Below are 19288 nucleotides of genomic sequence, written 5' to 3'. Positions count from 1 at the left end.
CTATGAAATTTTTCATTTTTCACTTTATTATGCTGCTTTATATTTATTATATTTTTATAAAAAAAAACATATATTATATAATATTATATATAATATATTATATTATATATATATAATATATTATATTATATATATATTTTTTTATAAATACATCATATATTTATATATAATTTTTATCAATACATCATATATTTATATATATTTTTATAAATACATCATATATTTATATATATATTTTTTATAAATACATCATATATTTAAATATATTTGTATAAACACATTTGCCCGTTCATTTACAGATCATTTCAGACAACATTCCCACTGCCTAAATAGTCTCAGTGAGAAACCAGTGGCTTCTCGGACCTCCAGTAAACTCGGTACAAAAGATAATTCCTTTCCCATAGTTTTCACTGTCATTCATTTTATTTTCTTTTGACTCAAACTATTTGGGCAGTAGGAATATTGTCTGAAATGATCAATAAATGAACGATCGAATGTATTTTTTCAAATATAATATTGTTCTTTTAATACAATCTTTCAAACAGAAGAAACTCATATAGGTGTGGAACAACATAAATATGATTTTTATTATTATTATTATCATCACTTAAATGAGTGTTTTATATAGCACTTTTAACTGTTATAAGAGGGTAGTCTGAGAATGTTCTCTTGGCTACTAATGATAAATAGAGTCTTTATACATTTGAGATGTTTACTTTTGGTACTTTTTTGCATTAACAAAGAGTGTTAGTCTGGATTAATAATCTGCCCCCCTGGTATGAAGATAAACATAAATGATGACCCTCATCACTATGAAAGTTGTCATTTCTGATTCACCAGTGATTCACCCGCCCCTTGACCTCAAAGAGGTTAATGGTTGATTCTTTCGCTTTCCATATGAGTAGTGACTAATAAAGTCAGTAATAAAATAGTGAGTAATAAAGCGGATCATATTTATATGTAGACGCGATAGTTCCATACGAAACGCTTGAAAAAATTGAGCAAAAAAAAATCTGATTCCAATGAGATAATATTTCACTAAATATTTATATATATTTGGATTCTGCTTTTAGACACACGTGTAAAGCGGACAATTCGTTCGCTTCAAAGCACCGTTGAAAAACACCGATTTCTTAAAAAATCTTTTTTTATTGCATTCTTGATGCCGTTTTATTTGCTCTCTTTTACGTTTCCAGCTGCTTCTCGAGTCAATGCTGCGTTTTCGTTTATTGCTCCGCCAGGATTCAACTTCGACCGGTGAAAATATGTACCACGAGAAGATTTTTGTGATCCACAGTGTGAACTCCAGATAAACACAAGAAGGTGCTGGAATGTGAACCAAAAAATCCTCTAGCGGTGTCGCAGCGTCCGTTTATATGCAACAAAGCTTTAGAATAATATCAAATCAACATAAGAAAGCAGCCCACACACCAAGTATCCGAAGGGTTTTCTACCCACGAAGGTCACAAATGTGTGCCCAGTCCCCACCTCTCCCAAATGCATGTCGAGAGACGGTACCTCACCTCAATGGCCGCTTAGTTCCGCTCCTGCAGTTGGCCAACGCATCCGCCATCTTGGTGCGGGCAAACGTTCCTTGTAAACAAATGCACCTAACATGGGAAAGCTGCGGTTTTACTGCATACAAATCAAACAACGTTTGTAATTATGATTTAGAAACTGCGTGGGGTACAAGAATCCCCTGTTACTTAAAATAGAAAGTAAATGGTTTAAAAAGGAATTGCGAAAGCTCTTTTTCTAGCACTTTTCTTGTCATGTTTATTTTTGGCTCCTAATGCAATAATATTAAATTCACAATACACGAAATAAAGTCTTGTCACTGAGAAGAAAAAAGCATTTCTGTGTTCTTAACCTCACCACTTTAGCTTTCCTTGTGCTTCAGGGTTCTTTATGGAAATACATGTATGTGAATATGGTAAAACAGTGCAATATATTTGTAATATATTTGTAATATAGTTAGTTCTCACTCTCCAGTGTTCTGTATTGTTTAAAGATTTATGATCACACTCTCGATGTCCTCACCCAAATGAGGATGGGTTCCCCTTTTGAGTCTGGTTCCTCTAAAGGTACACACCATTCACCTTAACTGTTGATGTCTGTAAAGCTACTTTGAGACAATGTCTGTTGTGAAAAGCGCTATAGAAATAAATGACTTGACTTGACTTGAATATAGTATAAAGTAAGATGTAATAGAAATTTATGTATAAACTTTTAAGAATGAGGTGGTGCTTGTCCTTGGGGCAAGACATTTATTCCTGTTAAAATATACAGTGAGAAAAATACGTATTTGAACACCCTGCTATTGCATTGTTTTGGTTTGTGTTTGGAGAAGATTATGAACGTTACTAGAGTGAAATGTCCTGCATGTGATGAGCGAGTTCAGGTGTACGAACAAAAGAGATTGCCCATAATCTAGAAGTGTTCTCATATATACAGTGAGGAAAATAAGTATTTAAACACCCTGCTATTTTGCAAGTTCTCCCACTTAGAAATCATGGAGGGGTCTGAAATTGTCATCATAGGTGCATGTCCACTGTGAGAGACGTAATCTAAAAATAAAAATCCAGAAATCACAATGTATGATTTTTAAATTTTATATTTTTAAATTTTATTTGTATGATACAGCTGCAAATAAGTATTTGAACACCTGTCTATCAGCTAGAATTCTGACCCTCAAAGACCTGTTATTCTGCCTTTAAAATGTCCACCTCCACTACATTTATTATCCTAAATTAGATGCACCTGTTTGAGGTCGTTAGCTGCATAAAGACACCTGTCCACCCTATACAATCAGTAAGAATCCAACTACTAACATGGCCAAGACCAAAGAGCTGTCCAAAGGCACTAGAGACAAAATTGTACACCTCCACAAGGCTGGAAAGGGCTACGGGGACATTGCCAAGCAGCTTGGTGAAAAAAGGTCCACTGTTGGAGCAATCATTAGAAAATGGAAGACGCTAAACATGACTGTCAATCTCCCTCGGACTGGGGCTCCATGCAAGATCTCACCTCGTGGGGTCTCAATGATCCTAAGGCAGGTGAGAAATCAGCCCAGAACTACATGGGAGGAGCTGGTCATTGACCTGAAAAGAGCTGGGACCACCGTTTCCAAGGTTACTGTTAGTAATACACTAAGACGTCATGGTTTGAAATCATGCATGACACGGAAGGTTCCCCTGCTTAAACCAGCACATGTCCAGGCACGTCTTAAGTTTGCCAATGACCATTTGGATGATCCAGAGGAGTCATGGGAGAAAGTCATGTGGTCAGATGAGACCAAAATAGAACTTTTGGGTCATAATTCCACTAAACATGTTTGGAGGAAGAAGAATGATGAGTACCATCCAAGAACACCATCCCTACTGTGAAGCATGGGGTGGTAGCATCATCTTTGGGGTGTTTTTCTGCACATGGGACAGGCGACTGCACTGTATTAAGGAGAGGATGACCGGGGCCATGTATTGCGAGATTTTGGGAACAACCTCCTTCCCTCAGTTAGAGCATTGAAGATGGGTCGAGGCTGGGTCTTCCAACATGACAATGACCCGAAGCACACAGCCAGGATAACCAAGGAGTGGCTCTGTAAGAAGCATATCAAGGTTCTGGCATGGCCTAGCCAGTCTCCAGACCTAAACCCAATAGAGAATCTTTGGAGGGAGCTCAAACTCCGTTTCTCAGCGACAGGCCAGAAACCTGACTGATCTAGAGAAGATCTGTGTGGAGGAGTGGGCCAAAATCCCTCCTGCAGTGTGTGCAAACCTGGTGAAAAACTACAGGAAACGTTTGACCTCTGTAATTGCAAACAAAGGCTACTGTACCAAATATTACACATTGACTTTCTCAGGTGTTCAAATACTTATTTGCAGCTGTATCATACAAATAAATAGTTTAAAAATCATACATTGTGATTTCTGGATTTTTTTTTTTAGATTATGTCTCTCACAGTGGACATGCACCTACGATGACAATTTCAGACCCCTCCATGATTTCTAAGTGGGAGAACTTGCAAAATAGCAGGGTGTTTTAATACTTATTTTCCTCACTGTATATATGAGAGCACTTCTAGATTATGGGCAATCTCTTTTGTTCGTACACCTGAACTCGCTCATCACATGCAGGACGTTTCCACTCTAGTAACGTTCATAATCTTCTCCAAACACAAACCAAAACAATGCATTTTATAGTGCAAATGCCTCTACAAATAATGGACATGAAACTAAACACATAATTTCAACACAGATCTCCTGCTCTAAATACATAAACCTAAACAAAATGACCCAAACTGATTTGGGCGCTCCCTTACATGTGACACATTTGTAAATATCACGATAACAGTGAAGAATTACATTATACTGCTTAACAGATTCAGAAAAAAAATTACACAAATGCTATATTCAAAGACAAGAGCATGACAATTCAGTATTCACTCATTCACATTCCTCAACATTGATAGCTTTCTTGCTGCTCTTTTAATCCTTATTTTATATATATATATATATATATATATATATATATATATATATATATATATATATATATATATACCATATAATGTGCAGGAGGTAAGCCTGAGCCAGCCTGCCAGTGCTGTGGGGGCCTGGGTACTTCCAGGTGCACTGCCACATGGTGGAGGTAGGGGATGGAACACCATGTGAAGGTGAGGTGTGTGCACAGGGATGTACACACATATGTGCCTAAATAATTAGTTACAAACTTTTTGGTATTTTTGAAATTGCAACCTGCCTGAGACCCAAGACCAAAAAGGATTTGAGAGTGTTTTTGGAGCTGGCTGGCTATTTTTTGCAGGTTTGTGCCTAATTATTTGTCTGTCACCAACCCTCTGACTGATTTGATTAAATTGCAACTTTGAAATTTGTACACCCTGGAACATGTTTTCTAATTTTGCTTAAAAAAATCTTTTTGTAATATATTATTTTTTAAAGTCTCTTAATAGTCAAACTGGCCATTAAACTTGCAAAATTTCACCAACAAGCCTTGCTGTTGTTGTTATTACTAATTACTAATGGACTTTATCATAATACAGTTCTGCTTCATTCTGTATCAACTCTATATAATTGTAAATATATATAAATCCTAGCTGGTCTTTACATATCTGTATACTATGGTGTGGTCCCTGTATCATTTAAAGGTTGTTTTTCTTTCTCTCTTAGCTGATCACTAAATGAGCAATACTGTGATTACTGTAATACAGTACATTATAAAAATGTATACATTTTCTCTGTACTGTACTGTACCCTTTGAAAGTCACCAAAATTTCCCCGTATCATCAGGGGTTTTTTTTTATCTTCTTCCTGGATATGGTCCCTTTCCACATTTTCACATTCAAACATTTTCGTTTCATGTAAGATAGCTTTGAGATTGCGACTCAAATATGTATAATGTGTTTTGTCCCCTCACATTAGAGACATGTGGTGAACATTTGGTACATTGTCCATTTAGAGCAGTGGTCCCCAACCTTTTTTTGCGCCACGGACCGGTTTAATGTCGGACAATATTTTCACGGACCGGCCTTCAAGGTGTGGCGGATAAATACAACAAAATAAAATGATTACGACCGGCATAAAACTGGTATTTTCTAAATATAATAATAAACGTGAATCCACTGTGTTGTTTTTTGTTCATTTTGCTAGCGTGGGGGGTTGAAATTAGCGGTAATGTACAGTATTACGTGTTAGCGGCTGGAGCAGCCCCTTTAAGAAGGTAGCGGATGTTGGTAAGACACGTGACTGAAGTATCTTGACATGCATCAAGAGTGAGTCATGGACAGATGTGGCGAAAAGAATCCGGGAACTTTCCAAAATAAAACGAAAATAATGTAAGTTATGTATTCTTTCTGTGCGGCCCGGTACCAATTTACCCACGGAGCGAGGTTGGACATTTTTCTTTCTCTTTTGGCTGTTTAATAAAAACATATTTTTTTAAGGTCACTGAAATCTCCCCAAATCTCACGGGGTTTTCTTTGAGGTCTATGATAAATAGTAAACAATTTAATAAACATTAAGCAGTCAAATCTTGCTTGTTGGTGACTTGACACAATTTACTACAACATCTAGGCCTCTTCAGCTGCACTTTGCTTTGTATGTTTTTTATTGACAGACAAAGATTTATAATGAAAACATTAATTAAAAAAGAAAAAATAAAGGTGCAAAATAAAAGGGAAAAACATACATACAACATACACACACACACACACACACACACACACACACACACACACACACACACATATATATATATATATATATATATATATATATATATATATATATATATATAATTTTATATATCATAATTTATTGAACAGACCTATGCCATAATTGTGGTATAAGACATACACATGCCGTTTGAAAGGATCAATGCACAGATAGGTGAATGTTTGCTCGCTGTCTCTTTCAGAGGGATAACACAAACCATAATCATCCTGAAAGAAAAAAAAAATTAATTTCTTCATCGTGTCACTCGTGTATACTTTTATTGGCGTATTTCACTCAAAAACAAAAGGCAGACACAAACACACAGAGAGGATTACACAACAATTTATAACAAGTCTCGGATGCAATTGATTAGTCAAGATGTATTTGAGATACATACATAGGCAGAGACTTTCAAAATTGTTGATATGATGCTGATCACCTTCGTCTCTGAATCTTTTTGAACACTAAAAAGAAAGGAATAACATGGTTTATTTTTCAGTGGAGCAAACCAAATACCCTGTTTCCATATCAACATGAGTACATCCAACTCCCTGAAAACACTACCAGTAAATCTGTGTTAAGTATTGGACCAACAGGTGAGAGAAGATTTCCTAATAATCAAACATACACAGCCATAGGAGATTCCCATATGACAAGTTTAGTCTGCTTCCTTTTTCACTATTATTTCGTCACAGCTGTTAAATTCACAGTTCCAGATTTAACCATTAAAACTATGTGCTTGCTGAAGAACCTGCTAAGTCCCCTATTACTGTAAAAAAAAACCTTTTGAACAATCGGAAAGTGAGTAAAATGCAGTTTGCATACTTGTACATCTTCAGTTAAATAACTGGAAATAAGACCAGTATCACTGTGATTCACAAAGAAAAACAAATGAAGTGGTGGGTGAAAACTGCATTATAATCGTTTCAAGGGAAATCTCAATGACCAAACATACACACCAAAGGATTTCCCATAAGTTTGGAAGAAAGATGATCAATCAGCTTTCTTTAATTACTTTCCTTACATCATTATTACATCTACAAAAAATACCCAATACTCTATGGGGGTGTGGCCAGGAAGCAGTGTAACCCACTGTGCTAGTTAAGGATCTATGACATGACTATAACATGAACATGAAGGCTTGGATTAAGAATAGTGGAAGAGCTATTTGGTAAATATCAGCACTTTTGTTTATGACAGTCTATTATTAGGCTTATATAATATTACTTGTCCTGTCGACAAGTCCCTGTGTAAGTTGTTGTAGATTTGATAACATACAGTCTTCTATGGTTGTAGGTTTATTGATACCTGAACATTGCACCCATATGTAATTGTTGAATATCCTATTGAAGATGTAGCCCCTTTTTTCAGTAATAATAACCTTCAGTCTATTTAGAAGGCTTGTAAGTAGAATTTGTGGCATTGCTGTGGGAATTTTGGGTTCATTCAGCCACAAAAGAAGTGATGAGGTTCCACCAGTTAAGAATTTAACAGCTCTGTATATATACAACACACCATGTGACTGTGATATTTGGAGTATACAATTTACTCAAAGACTTACCTCACCAAATTTTTATAAATTGTTTTTGCAGTTTCGATGTAAGGACTAATGATATCTTCATACTGGCAGAGTTCACCACCCAGAACAATGTGCTTAAACAGTCTAAACAGGAACTCCTGACGGTCACATGCACTGACCACATGATAGTTATCAGAGTCCTCTTCAATCAGCATCTAAAACACATCAGCAAATACACAATGCATTTTGCTTGAAAGTTATCGTAAGGAAATCTAAAACGATTTAAACGCTTACCATTCGCAACTTATCAAAGTCAGGATGTACTTCATGAAAACATTTGGTAATGTGACCAGATGGATGCACGATGCCACTGGAGAAAATTGGGTCAAATATGTCCACAGACACTTTAGTGCACGGAACATGTTCCACGTCTACACGTGTAACATCTCTGCCTGTTGAAATAAATACACTTTGCAACAACATACTGTGTCATGTATTTATAAACTGTACACACACTGAATCACTGTGACAACACCAGCCTACCCAGAGGTTTCCATACACCTGAAGTGTCCAACACATGCAAGTTGTTTTTCACACAAGGGTCCTGAAAGAAATTCTAAACAAAACACAGGTCACCTTATAATCTTATATAACCATTAAGTTATAATGCTGTGAATAAAATGCTGTTGCACAACTCACCAAAACAAAGTCTTTCATCATGTAAGATTGAAAGACCTGGTCAAAGTTAAAGGCCTGGACAGAAATTCTCCCCAACATGGACCTTAAGTAACACACAGAAGAAAAAATTAAACCAGACAGAATTCAAAATAGCAAAGACAAGACCAAGAAGATACATTGTGGAAATAAGGAAAAATGTATAGCCCTTTCAAATACAGTCCAGTGGTTTAGGAGACAGTCAGGGGTCTATTAAATAGGGTTCTATTAATTAATTTAATTAATTAATGTACTTTTTAATGGTTGAAATCTCAACCTACTACTATCTAACTACTATTCGAATGGTCAATTAAATTGAATAGGTTGAATTTCAAGTGAAGCAATGCTTCTTCTCATCGCAAAATACAGAAATATGACTTTAGTACTATTATTGTACACATTTTTTATAATATTCTTTAAATATAAGTTATATGTGCAACGATAAGAAGGTTTATAGGGGCCATTGGCTACAAAAGGATTGGGAACATCTATCCATATATTTCTATATATGTTACACAAATGATATATATTCCCTATTAAATGGTTTAAACAAGACAAGTCAATAATCTATTAGTTTATAAACTATTGAATCCTCCAAAAGTGAGAGGTTACAATACATTAGATGAATAGGAAATTGATATTAAGCCAAATGTATATCCTCTTGACGTGTAGCGTGACCTGTTGCCTAGCGACTGTTGTCCGCGCTATGGTAAACTAGCTAATGTGTATTGTAAAACACGGTAAATAGTGAATAACGTTAGCATATCGATTCCTTACCATTTCATCAACAGTTCCGAAATCCGCGAATCTTCCAGGAACGCGGACTTTATATTGGGAAGCAGATTAAATTTAAAGGTTTTATTAAACGCGTGCGTTTCATCCGCCATGTTGGTTGTGGGCAAACAGTTACTATAGAAACGCCGAGACGAGGCCAGTTCGTCACCACTGCCAAAAAGTTGTTTCCCATGAGCCTCTGCGCCAGAGGAGGGACATGGGGTATATCGGTATGAGAATGCTGAGGATGAAACCACCAGGAAGGAGGAAAAGAGGAAGACCAAGGAGGAGGTTTATGGATGTGGTGAGGGAAGACACGCAGGTAGTTGGGTTGAAAGAGGCAGATGTAGAGGACAGGGTGGTATGAAGACGGATGATCCGCTGTGGCGACCCCTAATGGGCGCAGACGAAAAAAGAAAAAGTCAAAGAATCTAAATACTATTGGTATGTACTGTACTGTAATCTTTCTTTTTTGTTAAAACCAACATGATTCTAAAAATAGTTAAATGAAAAAAAAATAATGATATAACAAAATAATAAAAAATCCATAAAAATAAAATCATCCATTAGTTTCCTTTCCAATAACATAATTAATGCAGTAAAAAAAAAAAGTAAAAGAAAATCACAATTCACCATATATTAACTATATTAAACTGTTTTTCGGGGGTTTTTGCTGTGTGCATCATGACAGACCAGAATAAAGCCATAAGTACCATAGACAAACAAGTAAACAAAAATAAGTCATCTTTTGTGTCCTATACTGTGGTCAGGGTGGGAGTCAAACATTTGATCACACACACACACACACACACACACACACACACACATACACACACAAATATTCACACCTAGGGGCAATTTAGTAGCCAATCCACTTTTTGTGAGGCGTGAAAACGTCCGAAAACCCAGGAGGAAATCCACACAAATGCACCGAAGCAAAGACTGTAACATGATTTCAGGGTTGAACCGTGGACCCTAATACTGCAAAGTGCCAACACTACTTGTGCCCCTAATAAATAAATAAGCAGGCAATTCTATTAACAAATCTTTTTTTGTGATTTTCCTATAGAGAAAATAGCTAAAACTCTAAAATCATGTTTTACAGCATATATAAAATTTTTGTGTATTATAGTAAACCTTTATTAAATCACTGAAGCATTAAAAAAATTGTCTACATTGATGCTGTAACAGGCTGTTGCTGGCAAACGTGTGCTTACTCAGCACAGCTATGTAATGGCCAACAGATGTGTTCCCAGAGACCCTCTGAACTGTGATCAGATTTTCCACACAACGCAATTTCTGTTCCATATGCAATAATGAGGGCCAACATAAGCAATGTCCATTTTTTGCTGACATTCCACCTTACAATGCTATTTTTTACCAAACCAGGCTGGAACCTGCTGTGCTCCTGGAAAGAATGCACTTTTCGTATATTCCTCTCTCAACCCTGCTGATTTCCCAACACTGCCAGTCTGAAGTGTCACATTTCTATCCAACATCTGGTTTTCATAGCTGATACAGGATGTTGTCAAAGTGCAATAAAACAACAGTGGGTTACAATTGTTATTGTATAGATTGTGGACAGAAAGACAGGGTGAAAATTTGTTGTGGTCTAAGCAACAGTGCAGTCCTTCTTCTGTTGTACTGTGGCCAAGGAGGCAGTCCCAAACCAAACGGCTTCTCAGTACCTACATCTCTCATTGAGAGGTTTTTAGCTTCATGTGCTCACTGAGCTCAGAATAAGTCAAGAAACATGATTTGGATCATATTGTTTTGGATGTATATGTTCCCAAATCTTCTTGCATTTCCCAACAGGACTGCGGTAAGTCTTTTTACGCTCTCTGCTCTCATTTGGTCTTGTCCTTTTCTCTCTTCATTTCAGTTTCAGCTTGACTGAATAGTGTATTGTAATAAGATTTAACCATGTGACCTTCCGGCTTTGTTTCTGTTTCCTTTTAAGACCCAATATGTGTCAGTGTATGATGTACTCTAATGAGCATGAACAGTGTATATGCATATTTTTCCAAACCACAAAACATATCCAACTTAGCAGACCAGTTAACATCTCATGAAATTCAAAGGAATAGCTTTCACTTTTAGTTAACGTCGGCACAAACTGTAATGTAAAGATCACATGCCATTCTTCTAAATTAGGACATAAACATTGCTGCACTTGATGAACCTATGACACTAGTCGAGGACTTTGAGGATGCCGCTCCTCAGAACCAGAAGGAACAGAAGGAAACGTGCACAGTGCCGTGTGAGATGACAGCAAAACTCATGCAGGAAGAGAAGCATGCTTGGTGCAGTATGTATTTCAACATATATGTACATGCGTTTCCTTGTGTTTGTCAATGAGTCAGAATGGATTTGGAGATTATTAAGCATGTCACTTTACATGTAAATTAGGCAACCTTCAGCATGCCATGACAACATATACAAGGAGCACCAGAAAGCTGATCCGAGATTTAATGGATGAACAGCAGAAGACCCTGGAATTCCTCTCTAATCAGGTAGTAATGTCTCCATGTTGGACCAATATTTCCAGACAGTGGTGTTCCACTGCTTGACATTTCAAATGTTTTCTGTTCTTAGGTAATGGAACTTTCAAGCAAATTCCACAGTCTCAGTTTAGATGTTCAGAGGAGCAACAGTGAGATGTTTTCTGTGAAGCCAATGCATGCTCATGGTAATCATGTTTCGGTGGTATATTAATATATAATTTATATATATATATATATATATATATATATATATATATATATATATATATATATATGTGTGTGTGTGTGTGTGTGTGTGTGTGTGTGTGTGTGTGTGTGTGTGTGTGTGTGTATACAGTGTGTGTGAATATACAGTAATCTGCCGTTTATTGCAATGGTTAAGTTCCAAAACTGCCTTTCGATAAACGAAAAACGGATAAACGGATGATGCCCCAAAATGGCATTTAATTTATACAGTACTGTACTGTATTAATATTTTACTTCATTTTATAATGGATAATTGTATTTTAATTGCTAAATTTTATTATTTTAACACAAGACTCAATAATAACAATTCCTATAAGTTTTTGGTCTATCGTGCTATCCGCAAGAGACTGGGAAAATCAGGTATATATATATATATATATATATATATATATATATGTGTGTACATAAATACATGTACACACACACACATATATATATATATATATATATATATATATATATATATATATATATATATATACACACATACATACATATGTACATAAATACATGTACACACACACACACACATATATATATATATATATATATATATATATATATATATATATATATATATATATATATATATATATATAAACAAAAACCAGAGGAAAAAAAAGGAACATGGTAAATTAAAAAAAACAACAACACCCTGATTGCATAAGTCTGCACACCCTTCCACTAACTATCCTCAGAGTTACCCAGTCACATTTAAAATAAGGTCTGTTGGTAAATGGCATACACCTGCCATCAATTGAAGTGATTATGATTAAAATCAGATTAAAGTCTGCTGTTGCTGTAGTATTTGCTTGAATGTTTGAATGTTGTTGGATGTCATGAGTCATGAGCCACAAAAAGTTGCCAAACAAACTGAAAAACTTAAATGTTGAAAGATACCAATCAGGAGAGTGTTACAAAAGAATATCAAAGGCACCGAATGTAAAATGTAACACTGTCAGAACTTATCAATAAGCGAAGAAAATGTGGCACCACAGAAACATTGCAAAGATCAAGACGATGGACCAAAGTTGATGAGAGGATGAAGAGAAAACTTATCAGGAGGCTACCAATAGGCCAGCAGCAACAATTAAGAAACTACAGCAATTTGTATAATATGAATAATATAATATTAATGAATAATTAATTAAATAATGAATTAATTTTACAAGCTTTTATAAATCCACTTTTTCACAATATAACACAGAAAACATGCCAAATGTTTAAACCGAGGAACTGTACCATCTTCATTTTGAATATGATGTAACATAACACTTTACAAAAAAGTTGGGACAGGGGCAATAAAGGGGTGGAAAAGTAAGTGTTATTTAAAAAGTACCAGCTGGAGGAACATTTTGAAACTAATGAGGTTAATTAGCAACTCAGAGTCTCTCAGTAAAGATGTCAGATTAATGTTCCTCAACATAAAATTGTGAAGACTTTGAATATCTTATTATCTATAATCAAAAGATTCAAATCTCTATGAGAAAGGTAATTATAGATTGCCTGTGATCTTAAGGCACTCAGGCAACACTGCATTAAAAACAGGCATGATTCTGCAATGGAAATTACTGCATCTGCTCAGAAACACCTTTTATAGTGTCATCCAGAAATGCAGGTTAAAGCTTTATTATGCAAAAGGGAAGCCATATGTGAAGATATTCCAGAAACACCAACAGCCTCTCTAGGCCAAAGCTTATTTAAAATGGGCTGAGGCAAAATGGAAAAACTGTTCTGTGTTTTTCTTTTTGGACACCATGGAGACAGGACAAGACAATGCTAAACCACATACTGCATCTATGGCTTTATTGTTGAGTTTAGGTGCTGAATTGGTCTGCCTGCAGTCCAAACTTTTCACCAATTGAAAACGTTTGGCATATCATGAAAGGAAAAATACGACAAAGAACTGGGATTGTTGAGCAGCTTGAATCCTGTATCAGACCCAAATGGGACAACGTTCATTTCCCAAATCTTTAGTAACTGGTCTCCTCAAAAGAACAGCAACTGGTCTTCTCAGTTCCCAGTTGTATTGTATACAAACTGTTGTTAAAAAAACAGGAATGCTACACAGTGGTAAACATGGTCCTGTTCCAATTTTTTTTTTTATGTGTTGGGGCCATTAAATTCAAAATAACCTTATTTATTTTCTTAAAATGGTAAATTTCCTCAGTTTGATATGTTTTCTATTCAGGTTGCATTCTTCTTCTTCTTCTTCTTCTTATTATTATTATTATTATATTCAATGCTAGCTTCATGTTTACAGGTAGAGACTGCAGTGATATCAAGGAAACACTACAGGAGGTATCACCGAAAATTCCAAGTGGAGTTTACATCATTCAGCCTGAAAACTCTGAGCTTTTGTTTGAGGTAAAATGTTTTTCTAATGACAGGAAATGCTATTTTTGTTCAAAACTCCAGACCGTAGCTAGCATTTGAGATATAAACAAGACTTCATCTTTCCACTTTTTTAAGGTTTTTTGTGAGATGGATTACATGGATGGAGGCTGGACGGTGATCCAGCGGCGAACTGATGGCCTGACTGACTTTAAACGTGCTTGGTCAAGCTACCTGGATGGATTTGGACCCCTACCAGGTCAATGGCTTTATTTATTATGCCTTCAAAACTTGTTCTGCATTACAGGTACTGTGATAAAACTTTTGCGTTTGACTTGGTGTTCAATGGTGTTTTGAGATGATTTTTTGCTCACTGTGTTTGTAGAATTTTTTTTATTTGAGTGTTTTTTTTGTCAGCAGTCATTTTTTTTAGCTGTCTCTCATCAACAAGGTGTTTCTGCCCACAGAATAACTTGCTTATGGGAAGATTTTGGTTTCTGATTATTCAGCAGTTTCTCAAAAACCTGTCTGTCTGCCTGGCACAACAACCATACCACAAATAAAATTGACTGAGATTACAGGAGATTTTCTTCATTCTGATGTTTGGTTTACTTTGTTTCTGCTTTTATCTAGTGATAATCTTTTATTCTAATTATCTAATTGGATTGAGAGCATATTCATGCCTTGTTTCTGTCTTTTCCCTGAAGGAGAACACTGGCTCGGTTTAAGGAAAGTGCACAGTATTGTGGGTCAGAAGAACACACGTTTTAAGCTTCACATATCCTTCGTCTCTCAAGACGACTCCACTGCGTATGCCTCATACGACAACTTCTGGATTGAAGATGAGAACAAATTCTTTGCAATTCATCTGGGCAGATATGCTGGTAGTGCAGGTGAGATGTTACTCATTTGCCTTACCTGTAAAATGTTTAGATGAACTACATGAGCTATAATACAAGAAATATGACTGTTGTTTTAAGTCATTAGGAGGTATAATATGTGAATTATGATACATGTTAATCACGGATTGTTATGAAGCGATAAGGGTGTCCCACTAAAATAGTATTAACTTAAGAAAAAAAAATGTCCTCCCATTTAAATCCATAATTTATGTTTATTATATACATTGTATACAATATTTTTTATAGAAAATTCTTCAGTAAACAAAGCTGCTAGGTAATGATAGTGACAGATACAGTACCTTGCATAAGCATTCATCTCTCAATTTGTGTCATATTCTGTAGTGTTAAAACCTCAAAGCAAAATTCTATTAATTAGGTTTAAATCATGTATACAAATTAGCCCAAGTTTCCTAAGTCCGGAAAACAATATTGCTTTAAAAAGTGTCATTGCATAAGTATTTATCTCCACTGCTACGAATGCTTTCTATTGAGTGACAGAATTAGATGGAGAGAGTCGACCTGATGGCAATTAAAGTGTCATTTGATCTCAATATAAATGAAAGGCAACACAGTTTGTTAGAAAACATACCCAAACAAAAAGCATCAGAAAGACCAAGGAAAAATTAAAAATGTTGGACAAAGATGTGGAAAAGTATCAATGAGGTTCTGCTTAGGAAAAAATGTCTCGAACCACCCACAGGCTGCTGTTAGATCCATTATTAAACCGATAATACGGCACATCTGCAACTCTGCCTAAAGGATGCTGTATAACAAAATGTCAGGATGTGATTAGATTACAAACAAGCACCCAAGAGTTTTATTTAGACTAGATTTATTATCTACAATTATTTTGTAGTGTAAATTACAACACTTCCATGGAAAGCCTGTTTATGAGAAAGACTAACAAGACTTGTTTGTTTGTATGAGTTTTCAGGATAGAGGCACAGACAGCAGGCACAATAACATTAATACATGGATTCTTACAAAATTTGTAGTGCATGGTTTTACACTTATTAAAACAGTGTTTGTAAAGTGTAATACCAAGCAATGTTATACTGTTAGTTCTTTAGAATCTAAAATAAGATTTCATGTCTTATTTAAATAGTTTCAGAGAAAACATTTAGAGAAAAATGGCAAAGAGATGTTTGGGAGATGAGGATTTGGCTCTATTTCTGTGAGCTGATTTATTGAAACAGCTGAAATTCCCATCAATGACAGAATGACTTCCCTAGCTGTCTAAGTCTCGAATGTGTATAATCTAAGCATACCCTCAAATCAGAGGGTTTATTGCTCAACTTGACATTAAAGTAAAATACCACATGTCTAATATTTCTAAAATATTTGTTTAAGGAGACTGAGAAATTTTATTTTTAACTGGATCTCTCCTGGACTGCAGAATTCAAAGCTGTATAGAAATTGTTGTTTTCTCAAATCTTTTATCTTGTTCTTGTCCTGTAGCACATTTAAAATGAGGGTCAGCACATAATAGGAACTTATCAGTATGTAGCCTTTGTCACACTACATTATTAAGTTCACAAAGTTTTTTTTAAAGCAGATATCTTCCTCGACAGGTGACGCTTTCAGAGGATTTGATCAAGAACAAAATCAGGACACAGCACCTTTCAGCACATCCGATGTAGATAATGATGGCTGCGTTCCTTACTGCACTTTTAATGGCAAAGCCGTGGAGAGCTGCAGCGTTCGACACAACAACACCGGCTGGTGGTTTAATCAGTGTGGCAGGGCAAATCTCAACGGCTCACCGTTAGACCATGATCCCTCTACTCAGCCACACATTCACTGGGACACGTGGACTAAGAACGGAGAGCCTGTCAGCATCAAGTCAGTAACAATGAAGATCAGGAGAGTTGAAGGCTCAAATCTCAAATAAGTTTTTAATAAGTCAAAATGCAGTTAAATAATATAAATATACAACAATTTGAAATATGTCTTTAAACAAACAAAGAATGATCTAATATTCCTCTTTCTGGTGTCAGTCGTAACAATTAATGCTATGTTTATAAACTAATAGTGTTGCTGAAATCTATTATTAGTGCCACTAATTTTGGGCTGGATGATGGAACGAAGTGTTGAAGCAATGACATATTTTATTAAAATAATTTTATTTCAAATATCTTTCATATTTAATTGTATTCTTACAACATTAAATTTTTAAATGCAAAAAATGGCCGGGCACAATTTATTTATTAATTAAGAACACCACCGTTATATGTAATGTTGTTAATTTGTTGTCTGCAAACTAATGATTTCCTTTTATTACTTATGTTATAGATTATCATTCCATCACCAGCCTATTTTTATTATTTTTTATTAGTAATTATGAAAAAGAAAGCCATACAGTTAGAAAAATGCAGCACTAGAAATCACTGACACTGAAGACCCTTTCTAATCATTTTATATAAAAAATTAATTAACACCTACTAAGCAATTATATAAAACAATTATGCAGTGCTTTGTGTGGTGTAAAAGCAGTTAAAACATTAATGTGGGTGGCCGGTTATTTGTATTTAATCCATTGTCCTTACAGACAAATGAAAGTGCCTGCATAGTGTGTGGCCCCTGAGTATCATCGTTGTCCTAATGTAAATACAGTCATAGTTATCTGTGTACGTTAAACCATCTGTACTGTGTCTATTCAGAGCACAGAGTTCCTTATGTCCTTTCAGAGACTAAACAAAACACCAGAGTTTCAGGGAAGCACCACATAAAGAGCACAGAGAACATGACTGACAGCATGAAAACTTGGATAAGAGTAGGGTCTAGAAATGTCACATACCATACAGGGCACCTGTACCCACCAACATGCAGGACATATAATACGGGGCCAGTCTGGCCTGACTTAATTCATTTAGGAATAAAAAAAAGTAGTTGCTACTGGTGTGTATTATATGTGTATTTTGTCAATATGACCAAAAGATTGTGGACACTTGACCATCAGTCTTATATGTGTGCCTACACCAAAATGCTACCACAAAATATGAAGCACATAACTGTCAATTTTTTCAACTATTGCTGTGCATGTACTCCAGTGATCTGCACAGAACCCTGACTGTGTACCCCAATGAACACCTTTGAGATAAACTGGAGTGCCGACTTCACCCCAGACCTTCTCGCCAAACACCAGCGCCTGATGCTTTTCTGGCTGAAGGCGCACAAATCCCAGATCCTAATCCAAATTCCAAAATGTACTGGATAGCCATCCCTAAAAGAGTGGAGATTAATAACAGCAAAGAGGGACTAAATACGGAATTGGACGTTCAGCGAGCATGATGATCAGGTGTCCACAAACCTTATTTGATCATATTGTACAAATTTTATCTTTGAAAAAAATATGGAAATGTTCGCCGAAAACATTTAGAGTTGTTTCTCTTGTAGATGCATGATGGGATTTATTGTATTTTTGTTTTCTAGTGAAGATTTATTTCTTTTCTTAATGCTTGAAATGCTTGAAAATGTAAATAAAACCCAATCTGATTGTCATTTATCAGTGTCACAGTTTCCTGCTGATACTCCCAACAACTTCCAGAAAAGATGTCTTATTGAAATGTTTTTATGTACTGAGACGTTATTCAAAAAGTTTGTGTTGAATATACAGATTTTTTGAAGCAGCATATCTTTACGGTTTGGGTGATAAAAAGTGTGTACACACTTGATGCTAGGTTTAAAAACTTTGCTGTTAATTAACTAGAATTTTTGCTAAAATTGAGCTAACTAGCACATACTGTACTTTCAGCATGATAGTAGAACAAAAAACATCAGGGGTACGCACATTTCAAAAATAAGACTATTGACTTTAAAAACGGTAGCATCAACTTTGATGTTTTACACTATATTGACAAACGTCGACATTGTGCCATTTTTATGATTTTGGTCTAGAAACATGATAAAGTGGACAATTTATATGAAATCTTATCATGAACATGCCAAGAAGCTTAGTCCCCAGAAAAGGAGCTTAAAATAGTCGCTGATTGCAGCAGCCATCTGTACGAAACACTATCAACATGAGAAATGAACCAAGACCATGGCTTCCCATGACCCTCT

General features: G+C 35.6%; 2 protein-coding genes and 1 long non-coding RNA gene across 4 annotated transcripts; 2 read left to right on the top strand and 1 right to left on the bottom strand.

Moving 5' to 3' along the window:
• The first annotated feature begins 4576 nt into the window (after window positions 1–4576).
• Window positions 4577–7955, top strand: LOC124398318. Its single transcript, XR_006928047.1, has 3 exons — window positions 4577–5854; window positions 6733–6829; window positions 7826–7955. It is a non-coding gene; the product is annotated as an uncharacterized LOC124398318 (long non-coding RNA).
• cfap300 (cilia and flagella associated protein 300) lies at window positions 6098–9479 on the bottom strand. The gene is made up of 7 exons (XM_046868422.1): window positions 9244–9479; window positions 8452–8533; window positions 8296–8368; window positions 8047–8204; window positions 7795–7967; window positions 6631–6697; window positions 6098–6460 (listed from the first exon to the last, which is right to left on the bottom strand). The coding sequence occupies exons 1-7, from the start codon at window positions 9351–9353 to the stop codon at window positions 6326–6328; spliced, it is 798 nt and encodes a 265-aa protein (XP_046724378.1). The 5' UTR covers window positions 9354–9479; the 3' UTR covers window positions 6098–6325.
• Window positions 9480–9544: 65 nt separating this feature from the next.
• angptl5 (angiopoietin-like 5) lies at window positions 9545–18727 on the top strand. Of its 2 annotated transcripts, XM_046868420.1 has the most exons (9): window positions 9550–9684; window positions 10630–11062; window positions 11395–11548; window positions 11650–11753; window positions 11836–11929; window positions 14254–14357; window positions 14463–14583; window positions 15032–15217; window positions 16798–18727. In XM_046868420.1, the coding sequence occupies exons 2-9, from the start codon at window positions 10994–10996 to the stop codon at window positions 17115–17117; spliced, it is 1152 nt and encodes a 383-aa protein (XP_046724376.1). In that variant the 5' UTR covers window positions 9550–9684; window positions 10630–10993; the 3' UTR covers window positions 17118–18727. The 2 variants fall into 2 exon arrangements, with proteins under 2 accessions (XP_046724377.1, XP_046724376.1); XM_046868421.1 differs by lacking the exon at window positions 10630–11062 and having other exon boundaries at window positions 9545–9684.
• Window positions 18728–19288: the final 561 nt, after the last annotated feature.

The sequence above is a fragment of the Silurus meridionalis genome, chromosome 15 (assembly GCF_014805685.1).
Source record: "Silurus meridionalis isolate SWU-2019-XX chromosome 15, ASM1480568v1, whole genome shotgun sequence".
Taxonomy (NCBI): domain Eukaryota; kingdom Metazoa; phylum Chordata; class Actinopteri; order Siluriformes; family Siluridae; genus Silurus; species Silurus meridionalis.
This window is presented reverse-complemented; position numbering and strand designations above follow the sequence as displayed.

Coding starts and splice junctions, on each gene's coding strand:
- cfap300 (XM_046868422.1), bottom strand. CDS start 9,353: ATGGCGGATGAAACGCACGCGTTTAATAAAACCTTTAAATTTAATCTG. Junction 8,534..9,243: donor TCGGAACTGTTGATGAAATG/GTAAGGAATCGA, acceptor GTGTTACTTAAG/GTCCATGTTGGGGAGAATTT. Junction 6,461..6,630: donor TTTTGAAAGTCTCTGCCTAT/GTATGTATCTCA, acceptor TTTTTCTTTCAG/GATGATTATGGTTTGTGTTA.
- angptl5 (XM_046868420.1), top strand. CDS start 10,994: ATGATTTGGATCATATTGTTTTGGATGTATATGTTCCCAAATCTTCTT. Junction 11,549..11,649: donor AGAGAAGCATGCTTGGTGCA/GTATGTATTTCA, acceptor CATGTAAATTAG/GCAACCTTCAGCATGCCATG. Junction 11,754..11,835: donor TGGAATTCCTCTCTAATCAG/GTAGTAATGTCT, acceptor TTCTGTTCTTAG/GTAATGGAACTTTCAAGCAA.